The sequence below is a fragment of the Odontomachus brunneus genome, unplaced genomic scaffold (genome assembly GCF_010583005.1).
Source record: "Odontomachus brunneus isolate Ranch 3 - 2012 unplaced genomic scaffold, Obru_v1 Obru_scaffold_110, whole genome shotgun sequence".
Lineage (NCBI taxonomy): Eukaryota > Metazoa > Arthropoda > Insecta > Hymenoptera > Formicidae > Odontomachus > Odontomachus brunneus.
This window is the reverse complement of record NW_022639560.1, coordinates 859,907-880,257: the sequence shown is the minus strand read 5'-3', so window position 1 is coordinate 880,257 and position 20,351 is coordinate 859,907. Positions and strand designations below refer to the sequence as shown.

Below are 20,351 nucleotides of genomic sequence, written 5' to 3'. Positions count from 1 at the left end.
GTGTCTAATAATATTTACTAACCTCATATTATCAATGCTAATAATAATAGTTGGTCTATTATCGCCAATATGGAGTTATTTTATTATTATGATTGTCTTTTTTAACTTAAAACTTCTTCGCCGCGGAACTCTTAATTGATGATACTGATGAAACGAGAAAACATACACTAAAAATTCTTGCAAAATATGTTGAAATGAAAAGATATATCTCTAAAGCAGAACTTGCAGTCGACGATCGGGCACACCTGTGAAACAGTATTCGAATACTTTCCTGTTGCTCTAACAATCAATAAATTATCGTAAAATTAACGCGACACCCACCTGTTAATCTATGTTTTCCCACGATTCATATTAATTTCACGATAATTGATCGACAGAGCAGAAGGAAAGTGGTCGGGCTATTTTACAGATCTGTTCGCTCGATTGCGAGTGTCATCCTGTGAACATATTGTTTTATCTTAACGTATTTTGCAAAAACTGTTAGAATGTATTTTCTCGCTTTTCCGACGTCATAAATCAAGATGGCCATGGCGAGCAAACAGAGAATTTGATTGCTTTTTACTCGTAATCTATCTTAACGTTTTCAATCATTTCTTTCTTCTTGTAAAAGAAAAATAAAGTATTATATTTTTTTATTAGATTATTGTTCGAAGTGTAGGCCACAAAATGACCAACACTGACACAATCCAGGGTGGAGGTATCCAATAGCCGTCGCTGTTGCGTACGTATTGTCGCGCGTTATGACATATTTATGGATTGGACGTTATTTGTGGATTGTATCCAATCGGCCAAGTGACCCACGCTCAATCTTACATTTCTGATAATAACTTTGAGAATAACTAACATGCAGCGGTAGTCAACAGACGATCGTCGCCCAGCGTCCACGGGCGCCACTTTCGGTTGAAGGGTCAAGTGAGATTTCACTCCAAGAAATTTAGAGAACACGATACAGAATTGTTACATAGCGACGCGCCTGTTACATAGCGATAATACCTTTCTCAATCGATCTTTCCTTTTCTAAGACCGTTGCAAAAATTTCACTTCATTCCTCTTCGGATGATCTGTCGAACGCGTCGTTTTCCGTCCACGAGTTCCTCCGATCGATTTGAAGAGGGGCTGGGAAACGCTGCGCTAGTTATCGACAGTCCTCTCCCGCCCGGTTGGGTTTTTTCATGTCTTGATCGTCCCTTGATCGTTTCTCGATCTCGAGAAAAAAAAAACGCGGACCAAGTCGATCGTCGGTCGAAAGCCACTCACTCACCGGGGAGAAGACGTATGGCTCTTCGGCGCGCTCCTGACTTTCTTAACAACGCAGCGCGCGAATGCGATATGTACCTTATAGTTGAGCACGAAGACGCATACATACACATCCATATATGTGTATATATATATATATATATATATATATATATATATACACATAGATTAGGGATGAAGCCTTACTACGTTTATACGTTACACTTCGCGACATATACGCACGCTTCTACGTTAGTTGCAATTTGCATTGTTCTACGGTTCGTTCCTTTACTCATCGGGAGTAACACCACAGCGCAACATCCGATACATATACACACGGCATTATAGCTGATTTAGTTCCCGGCTAACGGGTTAAGTGCTGAAATTTCGTGCGCCAACTTAACCGGAAGTTTAATTGTCAATTAGTGCTAATTGCTGTTGGCGCAACGAAATATTTCGACTCGAGCGGGGAGGGGGGAGGGGACGGATTAGATTTAATTGCTAATTAACAGACGGCAGGGTGAGGACGGCAATATACGGATGGGGATTTGCCATGGGGCTGGGGAAGGAGCGAGTGGAAGGACAGGGGGGTCAATCGATAATAATCGGCCTCGATTGAAGGATGTGCTTAACTTGTGTTGTTTCTTCTGTGTGAATGCAGCTCTGAATGTCGCAACGTAGGGACGAGAGCGCGCGGTCGAAAGAACAGCGAAGTAGAAAATGTCGAAAAGACAGCCGGTGGTTCGTATATCGCTCCCCGTAAGTGTCATCAAGTATTACCTTCTTTGAGTACGCAGGAGCGGCTTACGTTATGCCTGGAAAGTACACGTCTCACACGAACACACACGTTCCACGTTGCTCTCTCTCTCTCTCTCTCTCTCTCTCTATCTTTTTTCTCGACTTAACCTGACCTTAATAATTATCGCACGAAAGTCTGGTACACACACATATTTGCACATATACAGCACACACACGCACACAATACTCCCAGCCACCAGTTCCGCATTTATTTATCAGCGACTGTCACTTCCCGCTCTCTTCTTCGTCCGTAAAGTTTCTCTCGAGCGACCGATAATTTCTCGCGACGGAATCCCGGATAAAATTTTACCCTCATTTCATAATCACACTCACGCGTATTCAACGCGCGCGCAAGATCGCGAGGGTGAATTTTATCTCGCGTTCCGTTCCGAGTTATAGATCGTGTGCTGAAATGGCACGGGACTTGCGTAGAAACTTGAGTCTTGAGTATTTACTTGAGTATGCTATCTTCTTTTGACATTTTATACGATGCGTATATACATATATCTATACATACTTGATTGTGTGGCCTGTCGGCATTGGCATTCATTTTTCGTCGACCCTTGCTTGGTTTGCCCCCTCTTGATACTGTCTGGTCTAGAAATCCCCTGCCCCAATTTTCATCTTGTCTTTTATCTGTTGTAAATAGCGTAATTTATATATACCATGTCTCTCGGTAAGTATGAGTCGTCCGTCCGAACATTATAAGCTTCAGAATTAAATTCAGACTTAATGCACTCTTTTATCCTCTTTCACATTATTCGAATTAATTCCCACTCAGGTGTCTCTACTTAAGACAAACTTTGCCAATTAGCGCGACGATGTCCGTTTCGATTAATACAAATTATTTTAAACTCCCTCGCCGCATAATTCTCTCTCTCTCTCTCTCTCTCTCTCTCTCTCTCTCTCTCTCTCTTATTTAGCAAATACGAGGTGAGCTTTAGTGTCGCAGGCCAATATATTATCTACTTCCTCATGTCGCACTACTTCGACTCGCCGTCGTTTCGTGACGATTGAAGCTCGGAACAACAATAACAACTATAATCCAGATAACTTGCTAGATACGATCACGACGCCATCGAGAAACTTGGATGATGTTTCTTGACCGATATAAAAAGTATGTCAAAAATGCGCTCTTCGATTTACTGCGGCGTGAAACTCGTTTAGTCACAGCAGTAGGGTACTTCGATGGTTTTCATCGACTTTGCTCGCAATACAAAAAACCGCTATCCTACTTTCAGAATTTTACATACTATTGCGCAACGAATCGGAGAACGATTTGAATAGAAGAACGCACTTTCGAAACTTTGTACACAATTCTCTTTACTTATCCTCTCTTTCTCCCCTTTTTTCACTTACTTTTTTATGCTTCTTATTGGAGGAATTTACCAGTCGAAAGCAACAAACTAAATAATCAGTATGATAATTGACAGGTATTTCAGGTCTGATTTGATTTCAGAATTTTCTTCTCAATTGACTCGTAGGAGTTCAGTTATACTTCGCGGCAATGTTGCGCAGTTTGCATTTATTTCAATATTCCAGCACTTAATTAAAATAAAATCACACAGATTTGCATATTCTTTGTATATATTTGTATACTTTGTATATTTTGTAATACATACTCTTTGACTGTTACGGAAATATTATGTATTATATATATTAAATACGAACAAAAAGATTATTATATATATATATATATATATATATATATATATATATGTATGTATGTATGTATTATATATATTAAATACGAACAGAAAGATTTAGATTACATAATCGACCAGAACGAAGCGCGATGTCGAGGTGGACTCGACATACGGCCGCAAAAGTGTTGATACATATCGTCCGCGAAATTAGTGATTGATTATATGCATATGACGGGACGAGGGTGGATGGAAGGGGGTGGGGGAGGAGCCTCAAGCGCGAGCTCGGCAATAAAGCCAGAACAAAATCGAGCAAAATCTTCCATCTGCTCTTAAGAAGAAAGTGACGTCTCGACATATCGCGCTAACGCCTCGGCGGTGCTGAACAATGGCCGTGCTACTTGCTGGTCCCGTCCAAACACGTCAAACGCGCGGCTGCACAAACATGATCAGGTGTAGGAGAACGCGGCGGACATAAAACGCGCGTTAGCCCTGGGAAATCGATTGCTGGTGGCGCGAGCGAGGATCCGTCGCTCGGCGGCGCTCGGCGCCGTGAAATTTGTCCAATTTAAAAGAGCGGAAACGTACCGTGCGCGTTCGATCGGGTCGCGCGTGAATACGCTACGCGGACGGCGTCGCTGGAAGACCGAAATTCGAAGACGGAGAAATTCGAGAAGCGAAGAGAGCTCGACGCCTAATTGGAAATTTCTCGGAGAACAATTTTATTCGCAAGTGTGCCGCAAGTCTGTGGAGAGAAGAGGAGAAAGAGAGCGTAATTTTTATAGGCACATTCAAAAAAATAAAATTATCTAGATACGAGAAATTATTCTCCCTGTTCCAAAGAGAATTCTAAATCTCACAGTTCAAATTTCATCATTGTTTTTTGTATCTGTTAGAAAATTGTAGTATGAATAATTTACAGCAGCAACATTCTATCTGCAAGCAAATTTCAATGTACTGAGAGAAATTATTCCATAAGAAATTAACAAACGGATATGGTTTTAATCTGAACAGGCGCTATACAGAGAGACAGATTTTCTTGCTAAATTTCACAAATAATTCCGATAGAGATTCGTCATATATATTGATCTCGATCTCCGTCATATATATTGATTAAATGCAAAACATGCGATATCGCAATATCTACTAGTCATTTAGCTATCCTAGCTAATTTCTCGTATCTAGATAATTTTTGATATGTGACTGCAAAATCATTTTTCTGAGTGCACCATTCGGGGAAAAAGCGTAGTTTCAAGTATTCAAAATGAAACATGTGGAATTAATTTCCATAATTTCGATACAAAAACGTAATGTATGCAAGCGTGTGGGACAAACCATGTGCAAAAATGTTATAAACGCAGAATTGACTATTCAGAATTAATTATTTAGAATCAATGATTCAGAATTTATCGGTTAACCATCTGTAATTAAACTTCAGTTTATTTTTTTCTGAAATTGGTTAATGAAAATTCTTGAATACATCACCGACACACATTCTTTGATATGTCGGAATGTATGAGAGGAATTAATATATCCGAGTCTCAGTAACCAATTTCGGGGTGCAATAAACTAAAGTTTCATTACAGTTAGTTAACTAATTAATTCGGAATAGCTACTTCAAATGTAAATTATTACATTTCCGTACATGGTTTGTTATATCCGAGGATTTATCAGAGATACACTTGAGAATTGACAATAACTAATTTCGAAGGAGAAATAAACTAAAGTTCAATTACAGTTAGCTAAGTTAGTTTTACGTTAACAGATCCGGGAAGAGACTGAGAGACGGAGAACGACGGCAGGCGCGTAACGTCCCATATTCTTTGTACGTAATAAACAAAAGCAATTTGAACAATTCGGTTACCTTTGTCGAAGCTCTTTCCTTGTTCTTGGCCAAAGTTTCTAGAAACTAAAGTAATTAAACGTGCCTAAGGCGACGCGAAGCCACGCGTTTCCTATTTCCGGTGACTTCTGCTTCAAGTGCTTTGCTTCAAGTATTTTACTACAAACGTGCGTATCTCCGCGCACGAACATACCTCTTTCCTGAGATAATCAGGAAGAAAGTACATCTTCCGTCGCGTTTTTCGAGATCTCGCAGCGTATCACCGTGAGAACGTCTTCAAAAGGCAGCATTGCGAGAAATCGCGTTGCCCTTGTGCGATGATGACGTTAAAAAGTTACAAAAGGAGATTATTCGCACGACGTGTAGCGGGAAATTGCGAATTTTCTCGAAGTGGAGGAGCTGCATCGCCGTGATCTCAAACTTCTGGCGCGCAATAACGAACAACGTTAATACGGTAAACAGTTCGCGGATGCCATAATAACAGAATAAGTCGATTGAAGATTCGCATCTTTGGTTATCGTTCAAGCAACGTTAATGCATATGGTGAGAAGCTGTCGCGGGTATCGAAGGTACTGACGGGATAACGTCGATCGAGAAAAGTGATCGTGTTATCACGATTACGGAGGCAAGGAGAAAACGTGATTTCTCTCTTGCCGTCGACTTACGCGGAATCTCGCGGTAAATTGATATACTTTCAGGCTCGTTTCGTAAAGTTTGCTCGGATTATGCGAATTTTGCGCATTGAGGATTATCATAATTAAGAAGGGGGGGAGGAGAGAAAGGGAGAGGAAGGATACACTGAAAAAAGTCTTGTAATAGTTAAATGCATTTTGTTGAGCGATTCAGTGCAACATCTGGCAATTAGTATCAAATATATTTACTAACCCTCTGGTAATAATTATCAAATAATCAATAGACACAATTGTTCGCTCTTAGTGGTGCCAATGAGATGGCCTGGCAAATAATATCAGTACCAATACCAAGTAAATGGATAACAATCATTGAATAGTTTGACTGTTACCAAAATATCTTTGATAATTTCGTATATCTATCATACAATGTGGTAAGCATTACCAAACAATATGGTTTCATTCGATACGTACTATCTGACTTGGTGATAGTTAGCAAGCCTTAGCAACAGGTACTGAACCTTGGTATAGATATCACGGGACTTGCTATAAGATTACTTATTAATATTTATCAAATATTATTTGATTGCATGTATTCATCTACACGTTCAGTTGAAACTATTTCACCAGAGCGTCCGGTTGACTGTTACCCCGGCTTGATGGTTATTAGCAAACTTTTTTCAGTATACAATAACGTTCAATCGGGCGATATAGAAACCACAGATATCGGCTGGATTAACACTAGTAATCGATAGCGCGTTACATGTACCTGAATTGGATTGGAAACGGCTGCGAGTACAAATCGGGACATTTGGCTGGGTAACAGCGTAAATTAATATGTAACCTCCGTGCCTCTCTCACCTCTTCTTTCTCTCTGTCCCTCTCTTCCTCTTCGTCTCTATGCTGTCTCCTCTCCCTCTCCCTCCCTCCTTCTCTCTCTCTCTCTCTCTTTCTCTCTTTCTCTCTGTCGTGTCGCGCACTCTTTAACCTTTTCGTAATAGACCAGCTGCCAGAAATAAAGACATCACGCGGTCCGCCCGTAGCGCTTGCCCAATTACTACTGATTGCCCTCCGAACGTTCGCGCGCAAAGTGCTCCTGCGGGACGAGTCCTGCGAGGTAGCGGAACAAGCGGTTAGCGTTACGTCGCGTGACACGAACGATGCCACTTTAATTACGCGTATACGTTACCGGCTCGAACACGCGCTCGCTCAACCCCGAGAACGAGGTTGCGCGGGAATACGAGCGATGGTAACGTACGGCACTTCGCGAACTCGGAAAAAGGTTGCCGCGTACATGGCGCAAAATTGGCCTCTCGCTCGGGAAAACAAATATGTAGAGAGGAGAAATTACGTAGAAGCTCTCGTACACACAGTTAAATTAACAAATGGAGATGCACGTTGGATCAAGCAGAATCGCATTTGCCGAGTGAAATGTAGGCGCAACGTGTCCGATTTTGCCCCGCCGCGAAAATCATCCCTCGAATTCGCGAACAATGGCTTTTGTTTTTCCTGCTGATTATCACTAACATTAATTATTTGCAAAAAAAGTAATTTCTATAAATACTATGAATACATTTCCATGAAATGGAATCAAAATGTTGAGTCATGCTTGATTCCTGCTGGAATATACGCGCTGTTAATTGTCGCGGCGGAACCGCCTGTCGCGAGACCGCGATATCATTCCGAGCATATAGAAGAAGAATCAACAGGAAAAAGCTAGGAAGTAGCTGCTTTTTTGGCAGATATTTCTTTGGCATAGAGACAGCATTGCTGTTGCTATCGAAACTCAATTTATTAGTCGTTTGAACTTACTTGTTGGTCGTTGCAGCGAGAAATATTCGTTGCTAGAAATGTCAAATGATATTACAATATACATCTTAGAAGTGATACTTAGAAGTGATTGGCACTTTCTTAGCTGCTTATGTTAATGTGCGCTGTTAATTATAAACTTGACTTAATCTTACTACTTTGTATTAAAGAAATTCCTCAAGAAACTCTGAGATTGTGTAAAGTAGGTGTAAGTCGAGTATACTTACAATGTATACTTTCGTTTTTCCCAAATGTAGATTCAACACTTTGATTCCATTTTATGGAAATGTATTCATAGAAATTACTTTTTTTGCAAATGATTAATGTTAGTGATAATGTTAATGATAATAACAATTATATGCATATTATTAATGCCATTTTCGTGTTAGAATAACCAAGAAATACGGTTGGAGTAAAAAATAACTATAATTATAGATAGATCAATTATTTTTGTTTCTCAGTATGTACACCTATTTGGATAATGATGCAGGATTTTTTGAAAATTATTATTAAATTAATATTAATTCAATTATTTGTTTGTTAATTATATTATATTGTTACATTATATGTGCTCTAAAAAGAGGATTTTTTAGTTGAAACGAAACTTTGGCACACCGACCATAATTTGGTTAAAATGGTGTCAACCATTTTTGGTAATTACATTAAAAATGTTTAGTAATTATATTAAAAAAATTTAATTGCTATCTACTTTCTCAATAATACATGTACCTGATACAAATAAAAAAACATATAATGTCAACCAAATCGTAGATACCAAATATTTTAGTTTCAAATGATTTTCCCAGTGTAATTTGACTTGATTATATTCACCTACACGTTTAGTTGCAACTATTTCATTAAGTATTTAATTATTAATCCAGACTTGCTTATTGTCGAATCTTTTTCTTCGTGTACGTTTGGAGTCAATACATTAAACAGATATATTCTAGGAATGCGCCGAATAAATACCAAAGAGCTAATAAAATGTCGTTCCCAGACGCTAATTCGAAGGAACTTCCGTCGCTCGCCGAGCTGCCTCGATTCTCTCCGCACCGAGTTGTGGCTCGCGTCGCGCGTTTTAACGTCCTACAGCGCAAATACCGCCCGAATGAGGACAGCGAGTCGTTAACCGTAAGTTTGTTACTCAAGGCAGTGCCGGCGCGATTCACCCTCCGACTTGGTTACCGTCTCCGCGAAAGTATTTTAACTGGGATCAGCTAAAATTTCTTTACTCGTTCGCGCCACACGGACGCTGGAACTATAATCCGCACGCGATGATCGCTCCGACTCGGAGTTCGGTTTAGTTTACGGTTAGATTATCCAACTCGGAGTATCGACGGGGTCGCGTTACCGATGGGTAATTAATTTTCGCGGATTAAGTAGCATCGACATAATTGCGGCGGGTCCCGCGCTAACGAACGAAAAGAAGCGCGTCATTCGGAAGCGAATGGACACGTAACATAATTCATCGTGACGCGCAGTTGTTTATCTTTCCTCTTCGAGGGAAGACAAGCGAAAACAATTGGCCACAGTCGTGCAAAAACACTGAGAAAAATATTTATAATTATAATCATATAGAGAAATAATTATTACAAATTATGGTCAAGACAATCATTTTTTAAGTCAATTGTACTATTTTCTTAGTGATAATAATCTTATATGCTTGTTACTACTACTATCGTGTTGGAGCAATCAAGAAGTATGGTTTAGAAGTTTAGAAATATAGTTTAGGTCCAATTTCATTCTAACCATATTTTTGTTGTTGTTCTAACACCAAAATAGTAGCATGCATGCAATATTATTATCACCAACAATTATAGTACAATTAACTAAAAAATAATTGTCTTGACTATAAGATATAATAGTAGTAATATGCATATAACAATAGTTTTTATTTTTTATTACACTAGTTGCGCCATTTTTTATCAATTTTGAAGGATAAACTTGTCAATGAATAGTCTTAAGGAGAAGAAAATTGACCACGTTTGACTTTTTGTACGATTGCGAAGAGCCTCAGTACTTTATCTACTTTATTAATCATATGTCAAATTTTCATCTCCATTTTTTTCGAAAAACCAATTTACTCTATGTAAATTGGATCGTTCTTACATAATTACAGCTGATCTCTTAGGAAAATATTGTTAAATCGACGACAGCGTGGACCTACAAACCGATCAAAGATTAAGAGCTTTTCAAGAGTGAATTTTTGTCTCGGCAGCTCGCAATGATTTAATGAAACTTTAATTTCAGGCTTTTACCGAGATGTCAAATGTTGAGATTTAAAAGGTTGCGACGTGCGTCCGCGAGTTTCTCCTCGATATTTCTCGATTAACTACGTGTTCGCTCCAAATATCGCTTAGCTCCACACTCCAACTTACGTACGTGAGAATAAAAACGCGTAGATCGATGTAATACGCAGTAAAAGGAAAGGTTTGGCAACAATCAAGTCTGGATAATAATTATTAGATATTTTAACATGAAATAATTGCAACTAAACATGTAGATGAATATAATCAAATAATTTAGTGAGTATTATCAAATAATCTTAGCAAGATTTGATATCTGCTGTTAAGATTTGATATCTGTTGATAAAACGTGGTCTATGCATTATTATTATCAATAAACTATTATACTATTATCAGTACTAATAATTTAATTACAGTTATCAATAAATTATTACAACTATGATACTATTATCAGTTATTAAGTAATGCGTGTCATTAAAGAATTTATTAAATAAAATTGTTGTTCAATAATACTTACCACGATTATGTGACAAATTACGAAATTATCAAATACTTTGATAATAGTCAAACTATTTATAATAATTATTATCAAATATTATTTGGTATATATATTATATTTGCCAAACCATTTAATTGGTTCAACTAACGAAGAATTTGTTTTACTAATTGTTTTGATACTAATTAACAAACGTATTGCACTGAAGCGTTTAACTGAGTGTATTTTTAACTATCATACGAGACTTTTCTTCAGTGTATTTAATAATTCTTATTCGCCTTTTTTTAATATTTCTTATTTAAAAGTTCTTATTTCTTTCTCTCAAAGCCTCATTGAGATTAGATCGATTTCCCCGTTAATTTTTCATTTCTCATGACGATTCATCACGCTAATGCATCAGTCCGTACGGAGCTTAATTTTGACGAATCGCGAGGGAGAAAAAACGATAAACCTTGGCGCGTGTAAGGAATAACGGAAATGATACATTAGCTCTCCTCGACCATGTACACCGTGCGAAATGCATTTTTCATGTTCCCTGCAAAGGTTGCAAAAGTAGGAAGAATGCATTCCTATGTAACTGATGCATATTAGAACGGGAAACGCATTTCTCCTCGCACCCTTCGGGAAACTGATACGATCTTTGTTTCCGATGGAAACTAATAGAGAAAAAGAGGGGAACCAATATGCCAATTGAGTTAAGTGAGTTAAATGAGAAATGAGTTCGATAATATGTCCCTTATGTATGTCACACATGCGTGATGTGTCCACCTTTTACGTGAGATCGATTGAAACTACATTATCGGGTCCTGATAAATCATGTAACGCAACGTGGCGATTAAGACCCTATTAATAATAATTGGTATTAATAATTAGGACCTGATAACATCGCTTAATGCAAATCAGATAATTAATTGGGATCAACTTGATCAGAATTGTGGGATAAATTTTTACACGGGAGATTTTTTGCTCAGGTTAATCCCGATTAATTATCTGGTTTATATAATGATGTTATCAGATCCTAATGAGGAATGTAACGTAGCGTGGCAATCAGAACATTAATAATAACAGGAACCATTAATAATTAGGAAATTATTAATAATTAGGATCTGATAATGTCATTTAAAACAAACTGTTTGGAATTAACTTGATTAAGATCATAAGACAAATTTCTAATCGAGCAGCACTATTCATTGCGTCTTCCTTCGAAGAGACAAAACTACACTAACCATAATCTGTTTCATTACCAACAACAATACCAGTGAGACAAAATAACATAGGTCTCTCGTGGACCCGAGCGAGGATCTTATTACAGCAATTGAAACACGATAATTACGGCAATTTCGCAAATAGCGTCGGGAGATTAAAATGAGAGAGTCTCATATAGGGAAAAACGGAGCTATATGGTCCCAGGAGTATGTTGCTCACGTACTTTTTCTTAGTATTTATCTTGGGAGGAACAGTGAGTACAAAATCACGAAATGACCCTTTTAGAACATAAATACTTTTCCCAGAGTTTCATTAAAATCGGAATAATATTACACTCAGAAGACAGAAAAAACTGATTTGGTAATAGCAAAATAAATTTTCGAGCCTCTCTCGAAATTTTCAATTAATATTCCCCTTCGTGACTGAATAAAATTGAGCGATACGTCACTAGCTAAAATGAAATTTTTTTGCAAGTATGTACTATACTGTTTCTGGTAATAAATGCAATTTTCATTGAAATGATTGAAATGGAGCATACGGATGGATGAGATAAAGTTGGCCTGTAATTAACACTACATTGAGAAAAAAATTTACTAAATTTCAAAAAACGTTTGTTTGGATAATACTGTGAAGATATTTGTTTAAGTAATTATTTTCTAAAATTAAAGAAACAAATTTATATTTAAAACTTCTTTATTTAATTTTAGAAAATAATGACTTAATTTAAACAAATGTCTTCACAGTACTATCCAAACAAACGTTTTTTGAAATTTAGTAAATTTTTTCTCAGTAGATTTATGGGACTGGTCAATTTTAGATTTGACAATTTTGAATTTAACGAGCAAAATTAACAGAAATTATTATTATTATTTTCTATTTTTGGTAAATTTTATTAATGGAATGATACAAATAATGGAATGATATATCCAAATTATTCATTTACTCCTCAGACTTCTAATTTTGAAATTCTCTATGTCATATTTCTCTGGATATCCGTCAAATTGACCCGTAAATCTAATATTAAAGGCCGACAGGAGGGCTGTGGCGATCTCTCGCGGAAATTCTAGAATTACTAATCAGGATATATATTTTATACGTGGTTTTCTTTACACTATTGAACAACTAAACCCGGACAAGATGGTAATGTTGCTGTATGTTCGTATTTTGGTTATTACTGAACAAAATATACAGTTAACAGGATCATGGCGGACATTAATACATAGAAGAAAGTTGCCCTGTCATGTTTATACAGTCAGTCACTACGATTAGTTGGCTGAGAAGTTGTAACTTCGAAATTGTAAAATATATGGCATTTAGCCTCGGCCTCCCCTACATCAATGACACTCAAGATTCTAAAGACAAATATACGGCGCTTTACTACGCCCCGTAACGTAACGGCCGAGTGCGCGTACGATGTACTATTCCACGTCGGCGCTTTAATTAAAGAGGCACTCGTGTTTAGCGCCATTCGCCAGACATCCGTCAGCCACGAAAGCAATCTCGCGAGCGTATCGAACGAGCCCGGCTAATTCGATTCGCCGGGGACGGTCAATTGCACGTTATTTCTTCGAATTCTTGTTTTTCGTCGCGTCGCATCGTATCGTGTCGCGTCGTGTCGAGCCGCGTCGCGTCGCGTCGTGTTGAGCCGCGTCACGCTGTGGGCGTCGGCGGCGCGACGCCTAATTGACAGGTCGCTGGATATAATACGGGTCATCATCTCGCGTCGCGCTTCCCAACGGGGGGATTCCACTCGTGCGCGTCCGTTGCAATTGAATCGCAATCGAAAATCGCGACGGGTTCCTCCCTCTTTTTCGCGCCAGCGCGCGATTCCCCCGGAAACCAAAAGTTGAAAGTACGATGAGATGTAGACGCGTAAGGCTCGTCTACAATATGCGGAGTAAACTTGGTGCGAGTTAGAGTGAGAGATAAAAATCATTTATTTGGCATTACGCTCCCTTATATCAGAAGTGTTTCTGTTACCTAAGAGAAATACCCAAATTATGCCAAGCTTACTCCGCGTAGACGAGCCTTTAGAGTTCTCGTTTACGTAAGTAAATATTACTTAGCAGTCCATTGCGAGTAAGTGCGACGTAATGTTTTGCTAAAATTAATGAACTTCTTTCGTAAGCTCAAATTAGTTCATAAAACATAATGGTTTGTTGAAACAGCTAAGGTGTACGCGGGGAGAATTTTATGATGGACATTACTGTAGAATTTGTAAACGACATTCCGCAGTAATTTATTATCTTTTCATTTCATGTGTGCTATGTATTTTATATCTTAGAAATTGAAATGTGCTATTAAAAAAATTTTTCATGTTTCTATTGAAATCTACTATATTCTTTAGCAAGACAGACTTTATTGGCAATACATGCACTATTAGATATACACACTAAGAAAAGATACTTAAAAATTCATTTGTGGGATGTGAAGGATTTGTGGGATATTTCTGCGAATAAATTTATAAATCCCGTAAATAAATTTTTAAGCAGTGCAATAAATGAAAAGAATTTACATAAACAAGAAAAATTATAATATTCTCTTTATGTAATTTAAAAAAAAAATGGATTTGTTTTATGAGTAGGTTGACAGTTGTTTCCACACATAATTTCTTTGCTGCACCAGCAACTCCTTGCTTAATCATAACACTTGATTTTGTTCAACAATAATATTTTGACGATTTTCAGTCTTCAAGAGCAATCGTGTATTCAGGAGAAAAAAGATTTCGCAGCTGAAAACTCTCCCTAACTTCCTTGAATTTGTTGAGCTCGACTTTTTCTTGGCAAAATGAACGAATTTGTTTCGTAAATTTAAATTAGCCCACAACGATTCGTCGCAATAACTAAGATGATATCTGCTAAAGTGGTTTTGTTCCATGAACAGGTTGGCAATTGCTTCCACAATTCTTTCGTCGCACGAACTACTCTCTGCTTAGCCATAACACTGAATTTTGTTCAGTAAGCTGCGGTTCTGTTGAAACGACCAATTCACTTTTCTGCCCGTCCGCGAAATAATTCGGTGCGAACGTATGGATATCGTGGCCGCGTTATTTCTCGCCGTTTATCTCGGCGAACACATATGCGCCAAAACAAGCCGATATTCTTATCTCTCGAGATTGCGACGGAATGCTCCCGGGGGACGTCCCGGTTTTCGGAATCCCGAGATTACGGAATTCCGAGATCCCGGTGATCTCCTGACGTCGGGCGCGTATTATCCCGAAATCGTCGACGCTGCGGCCCCCTTAAGTAACATTTTCTATACCGGCCGAAGTGCCCGAGGCGCGATTCCCACAGGATCCCGCGCTTTTTCGCGGAAGGATCGCCCTCCCGGGAATGCCGCGACGTGATAACGTGTCGCCTGGACCGCACCGGGAAACGGCGCGACTTTTGTCTTTAGTCAGCTGTTACCGATCGATTCCTGCGCCGGGAATCTCCACAGGGAGAATTACTCGGGGCGAAACTTCGCATTACGTCGCGGTTTCCGCAAATAACCCTGGCTCCTGCGCGCGCGCAGACGCGCACGTGTCTCCGCGGCCGCCCGCTGCGCGAATCTCCCGTTGCGGACGCGGCTCGTCGACACGTGCGGCTCGTCGCCGCTTCCCCGTGGAGCGAGCGATTTTTATTCCGACGGTGTGAACAAGATTCCGCCACGCCGCACGACGTTATTGTTTATCGCAGCTGACAAACACACAGCGCGCCATCCATATGGCTCTCGCGAACAGCTTCCGCTACGATATCGCCCAGTAGCGTCGACGTGATGCCGTCTTTTCCTCAAAAGATCGAGGCGAATTCACAAACTTCTCGGAATTCCAGACTACGACTTCTCGGAGAGCTGACGGTCTAATTGCCTACATAGCCTAATTGCCTACATAGACAGGTGCACGGAAGTCTAACACCGCGAGCTAATTTGCAAGAGTTGCATCCCTTATGAGTGGTTTCACACGACATTCATATTTGTGACGGAACAACGAAAAAGACGAGAGAAATGATCGGCATTTGCACAAAACTATGTCACTTTTATGTGACATGAAAATTTGTGTGTAGCTTTTTGTAAATTTTATTCCCGAGTCGAAATTTTGATTATGCTTTCGACCTCAACATTCCACTTAACGCTTATTTTGATACCCTGAAGCCTACATCAACCTCTTTTGAATTTATTTAATCTACTAACTTTGTCAAGAGAGATTTTCTTTAGAACAAGTGATATTTTATACGTTTCCCTGCCATTTAGAGGCATTAAGTAGGATTTCAGTTTCTATATGCATTACACATACTCTGATCCCTCAGAATACACAGTTGTCAGACAGCTCAGATCGGAAGTAAGATTAATTTCGACTCAGGTTAATATATCGAACAAAAACTTTACGTCACTGTATGGTGTAAATTTCATGGTTAATTCGATACGGTGTATTTGTGCCTCATGTAATTAAGGAAATTGTATAAGTTCTCTGCCACGTCATGATAATTGTGAAAGTCTATCTGAGTGTACAAACATAATTGAGATAAGCCTCCTCTGTGTTTTTATGGCGGAAACAATTCTGTAAACCGTGCAGTTTCTCTGCGATCATCACGAAACACGAATATGCTTCATCACGACAAACCTGTCCCGGACAGGTTCGCGTGCAGCTCGGATCTTTGAGAAACGTTTCATCGATCAAAACTATGTTCGCAATAAATGACGTTTACTATTGGTATTTTGCATAAGAATGGAAGGATAAAGATGTATTTTCGGTAACCAGAAGATAGTGATTTTTGTTTTCCATTTACATTGGTATGTATACATATACACATTAATACACATACATTAGGTCGTGGACCTATCAAGGATCTAAAAGTATATTCAACACGCGAACAGGCAACACGCGATGTAGCTATGTTATCAGGATTTCATAACAGTACCCACATTATTGATTTATTACATATCGATTATTTAAAGAAAAGCGACGTTATGTCAAATCAGTATTTCGCTGCTATGATAACTTCATGTTAATGTCCAGAAACGAACGGTTATAAGTTACGGTTATGCGCTTGGGAGCATTAATCCCCCGTGATGCTTAATAAATAAAGCATTAATAATAGTAATAATAAAATATGACTTCATTTTAGTATATTCATTTTAGCATAAAGCGAGAAGTAATATCATGGATTAAAACTCTATCAATAGTCGTTACTTGAAACTTTTCTCGCATGAAATACTCAGATCCGAATTTAGCGTTATTCTGAATTTTTTATTTGAATTACATGATATATTATTATTTTTTCTCCTTTGATATTCTACAACTTTTGTTGGGAACGCTTTCATATTTTCCTTAATTTTTGAAATATCGAACTGTAAAGAGTTAAGTGGGCTATCCTCTGTGTGTGAGTGTGTATATATATATATATATATATATAGTCCTCGAAGTAAACTGCGTATCGCGAAAATTTATTAATACTGTTGATGCCACGACAACGACACCGCCGTGCTGCATTTATTAGATTACGTGCCGTTGGGACTTGTATCCAAGTGTCGTTCCTGGACCACAACAACATACCTCTCGTCGGAGATCTCGTCAGAATTCTTCCGTCGCACTGACGCATTACTTTTCCTATTTCAACTTTCCGCGCCGTGTCGTTAAGCGCGCGGGCGGATTGTGCGCGTCTTCCTCTCGGCATACATCGGCGGATCGCGTTTGCATAAATCGTCGCGCAAAATTCGGAATTCTCACGTATAACTCAGGTCGCCGAAGTGAATCCGCGCGGATGCGCATGTGACGCGCCCGCGGCGAAAATCTGCTTGACGAGCTGTCACTCGCAATTTCGAAACGTTTGCCGAAACGACGCGGAGTCACCACGTCAACGGGTTAAAATTCAGACAAATGCACCGGGCGGTTAAGAGCACTCATGAGATGTTATAAGATCCCAGTCATAAAGAGATCTTGTGTCAGTCATTTTGTGCAATTAAGATCGAAAATTAGATACTATTTAATTAAGAATGCAAGTGAATTAATCGAATGTTAGTTTCCACTTTGAGAATTGTGTAATACGCGAAAAATCTTTTAAAGCGGATGTGTCACCGAAATGTCCGAAAATTTATTTCGTAATGGATTTTTCATAGTGTCAACAAATTAATTAATGTATATTTCGCGTTTCATTTTGAGTGAAAAATTGTATCGTTTATTTTTACGGCTTAAAATGGTAATTAATCTTATGATTTATCCATTTTACTACGAGTGTTAAAAGAATTTGAAAAATTTTCCCTCGTTACTGGCGAATGATGCAATCGATTATTGAGTAAAAAGTATGAATATTCACGGAGATAAATGTTTGGTTATTGTGATTAAGGTTTTAAGATATGAGAAGACATTTCTTTTTTATTCTGCACTGAAGATTTGATCATTCTTAATTAAACATTAATTCGACAAAAGTGTCCAGGGTTAGTTGGAGTGTCTTCAGGCATCGGGGATACTTTTGTATCTTACTGCTGCTCTTATTCTCCCCTTTCTTTAATGCCGCGGAATAAACGCGCGACATTCGTTAGCCGAATATGAGTCCGGCGAATTCGTAATCCACTTGCAAATTAAATCCTTCGTTGCGGGTGTTCGTTAACGAACGGAGATTAATTCTCCGTTCAATTTTATTTATACGCAATATAACATATGGAGAGAACTGAATTTTATAATACTGAATATATTTAATCAAATCAATCGTTGATACTTGGAAAGGAAAAATTTCAATATCAAAACAAATTTTATTTGAGAATAATATTGTCATCGGGATGGTGCGCGTACATTTTCTTGCTGGAGACAATTTTCGCACAAAATCCCGGGGGAAAGGGGAGGCAGAGAGAAATAGGGCGGATAGTAGATGATGTTGTTTTACGGAAATCAACAAACATCTGTAACAGCTACATTCAATGTGCGACGCGACAGGAAGCACGTTTGTTTGTGCGAATACACGCGTGTTTGCGCTCACCCCCGTGCTTCAATTCCGGAAACAGTGGAGACGCTCCTCGCTTCCATGGCGCGTGCTACTTAAGCAATGTACTCTTTGATTACATGTGGTGCCACGGAAAAGTACTCGGTGTCGGCAAATGTCTATAATGGAGAAAATACGGCGGTTACCGTGAGAGATCTCTCGATTTTTCATCGTATTTACGAGCGCATACGTATGGCGGCGTGCGTTGTTAGTGTTTCTCTCACGGGTAAAGCTATTCGCGACGGCCTCGTAAAGGAGAAAAATATTCGCAGCTGTTAAGTTCACGATTATGGCGCCTTTCGATGTTCTCTCTCTCTCTCTCTCTCGCTCTCTTCCGCCCTCCCCCCCTCCCCCTACTTACATGGTCTCTGCGCTCGTGGTAAAAGCCAATGGTGTCGAACGAGAGGTTCGCGAGGAGTGAGAGAGGTTCTCTCGCATTTACACGGCCTGCAACACAATCGGCTGCTGCGATAAATTGAAAAAAAATACGCTCGCATATATTCGTATGCTGGAGATTAACGAGGGAGCGTTTTGCAGACGTGGTAGTGAAACGGACATAGCCCGGCAAAGAGGGAAATTTCGAACGACCGACAACTGGAAGTGACATGACTCGTAGTAGATGAGGAGGCAGCGGCTGGACGAGCAGGGGGAAGGTCGGAGCAGGAAGAGGAGGAGGTGGTGGTGGTGATGATGGAGGAGCAAGAGGAGGAAGAGGAGAAGGAGGAGGCGGTCAGGCACTCCGATTAGGTTGCTATGCCAAACACTCGCTGTCAGAACTCGCGCAGAGTAGGGCTTCTCTATTTCGGATGCGTGGTGCTTCACAGAATCCTCCTCTCAGCTGGGTGATGGCTGGTCCACAGCACGAGTATTTCGGTTCCACGGACGCGTTGAGCGCGATGGAACGTGGAGAGCCAAGGGGGTGGGGTAACGAAGCGCCGGTCGTTCGCGAGACGCCCCGCGTCAACCGGGGACGCGACAGCTCGCGCCGACTGTCTAGAGACCCTCTAGGAGTCGGGGGTCGTTCCGAATTTTATGTGAACCCCGTCCTGAATTTGAATTTCAAGGGAAGATGACTGGGCGCGCGCGTGAAAAAGAGAAATGAAAACAAAATATGCCCTCGCGGCGCGTTCCGAGGTGTTGACTGAATTTTTCATCGGTCATCTCGTCGCGGTCGCGGCCCTTAATAACGGCGCACTCCCTACGTGAAGGAATTATCTATTCCGGGCCGCGTCGTTTTTGCACACGGGGGAGATATCGAGCAGGTAGATTATCGGTCTCCGGCGACGGGGCCGTTATCTCGGTCCCCTAAGTGCGAGTCGAATGGCACCTGCGGTGTTGAAAAAAGGGGTCGTCAGAAAAAGAAGCAGAAGGAGACGAAGACAGGGTCGCGAAGTGAGAGGCGAGCGGGGCAAGCTGGAATGACCGGGCGTGCTGGTGGGCGACTTCCTGAGGAGAGAGAGAGAGAGAGAGAGAGAGAGAGAGAGAGAGA

At 39.8% G+C, this 20,351-nt stretch overlaps 1 protein-coding gene across 6 annotated transcripts in view; it reads left to right on the top strand.

Annotated features, from left to right (window-relative positions):
- LOC116849306 overlaps positions 1 to 20,351 on the top strand; it is a 233,948-nt gene that overhangs the window by 9,570 nt on the left and 204,027 nt on the right. Inside the window, exon 2 of one of the 6 annotated variants that reach the window (XM_032826313.1) lies at positions 1,898 to 1,995. The exons of the other annotated variants lie outside the window; for them this stretch is intronic. Coding sequence (XP_032682204.1) covers positions 1,957 to 1,995 — 39 coding nt within the window. The 5' untranslated portion in view covers positions 1,898 to 1,956. The remainder of the gene's footprint in view (positions 1 to 1,897; positions 1,996 to 20,351) is intronic. 6 annotated transcript variants of the gene reach the window in all.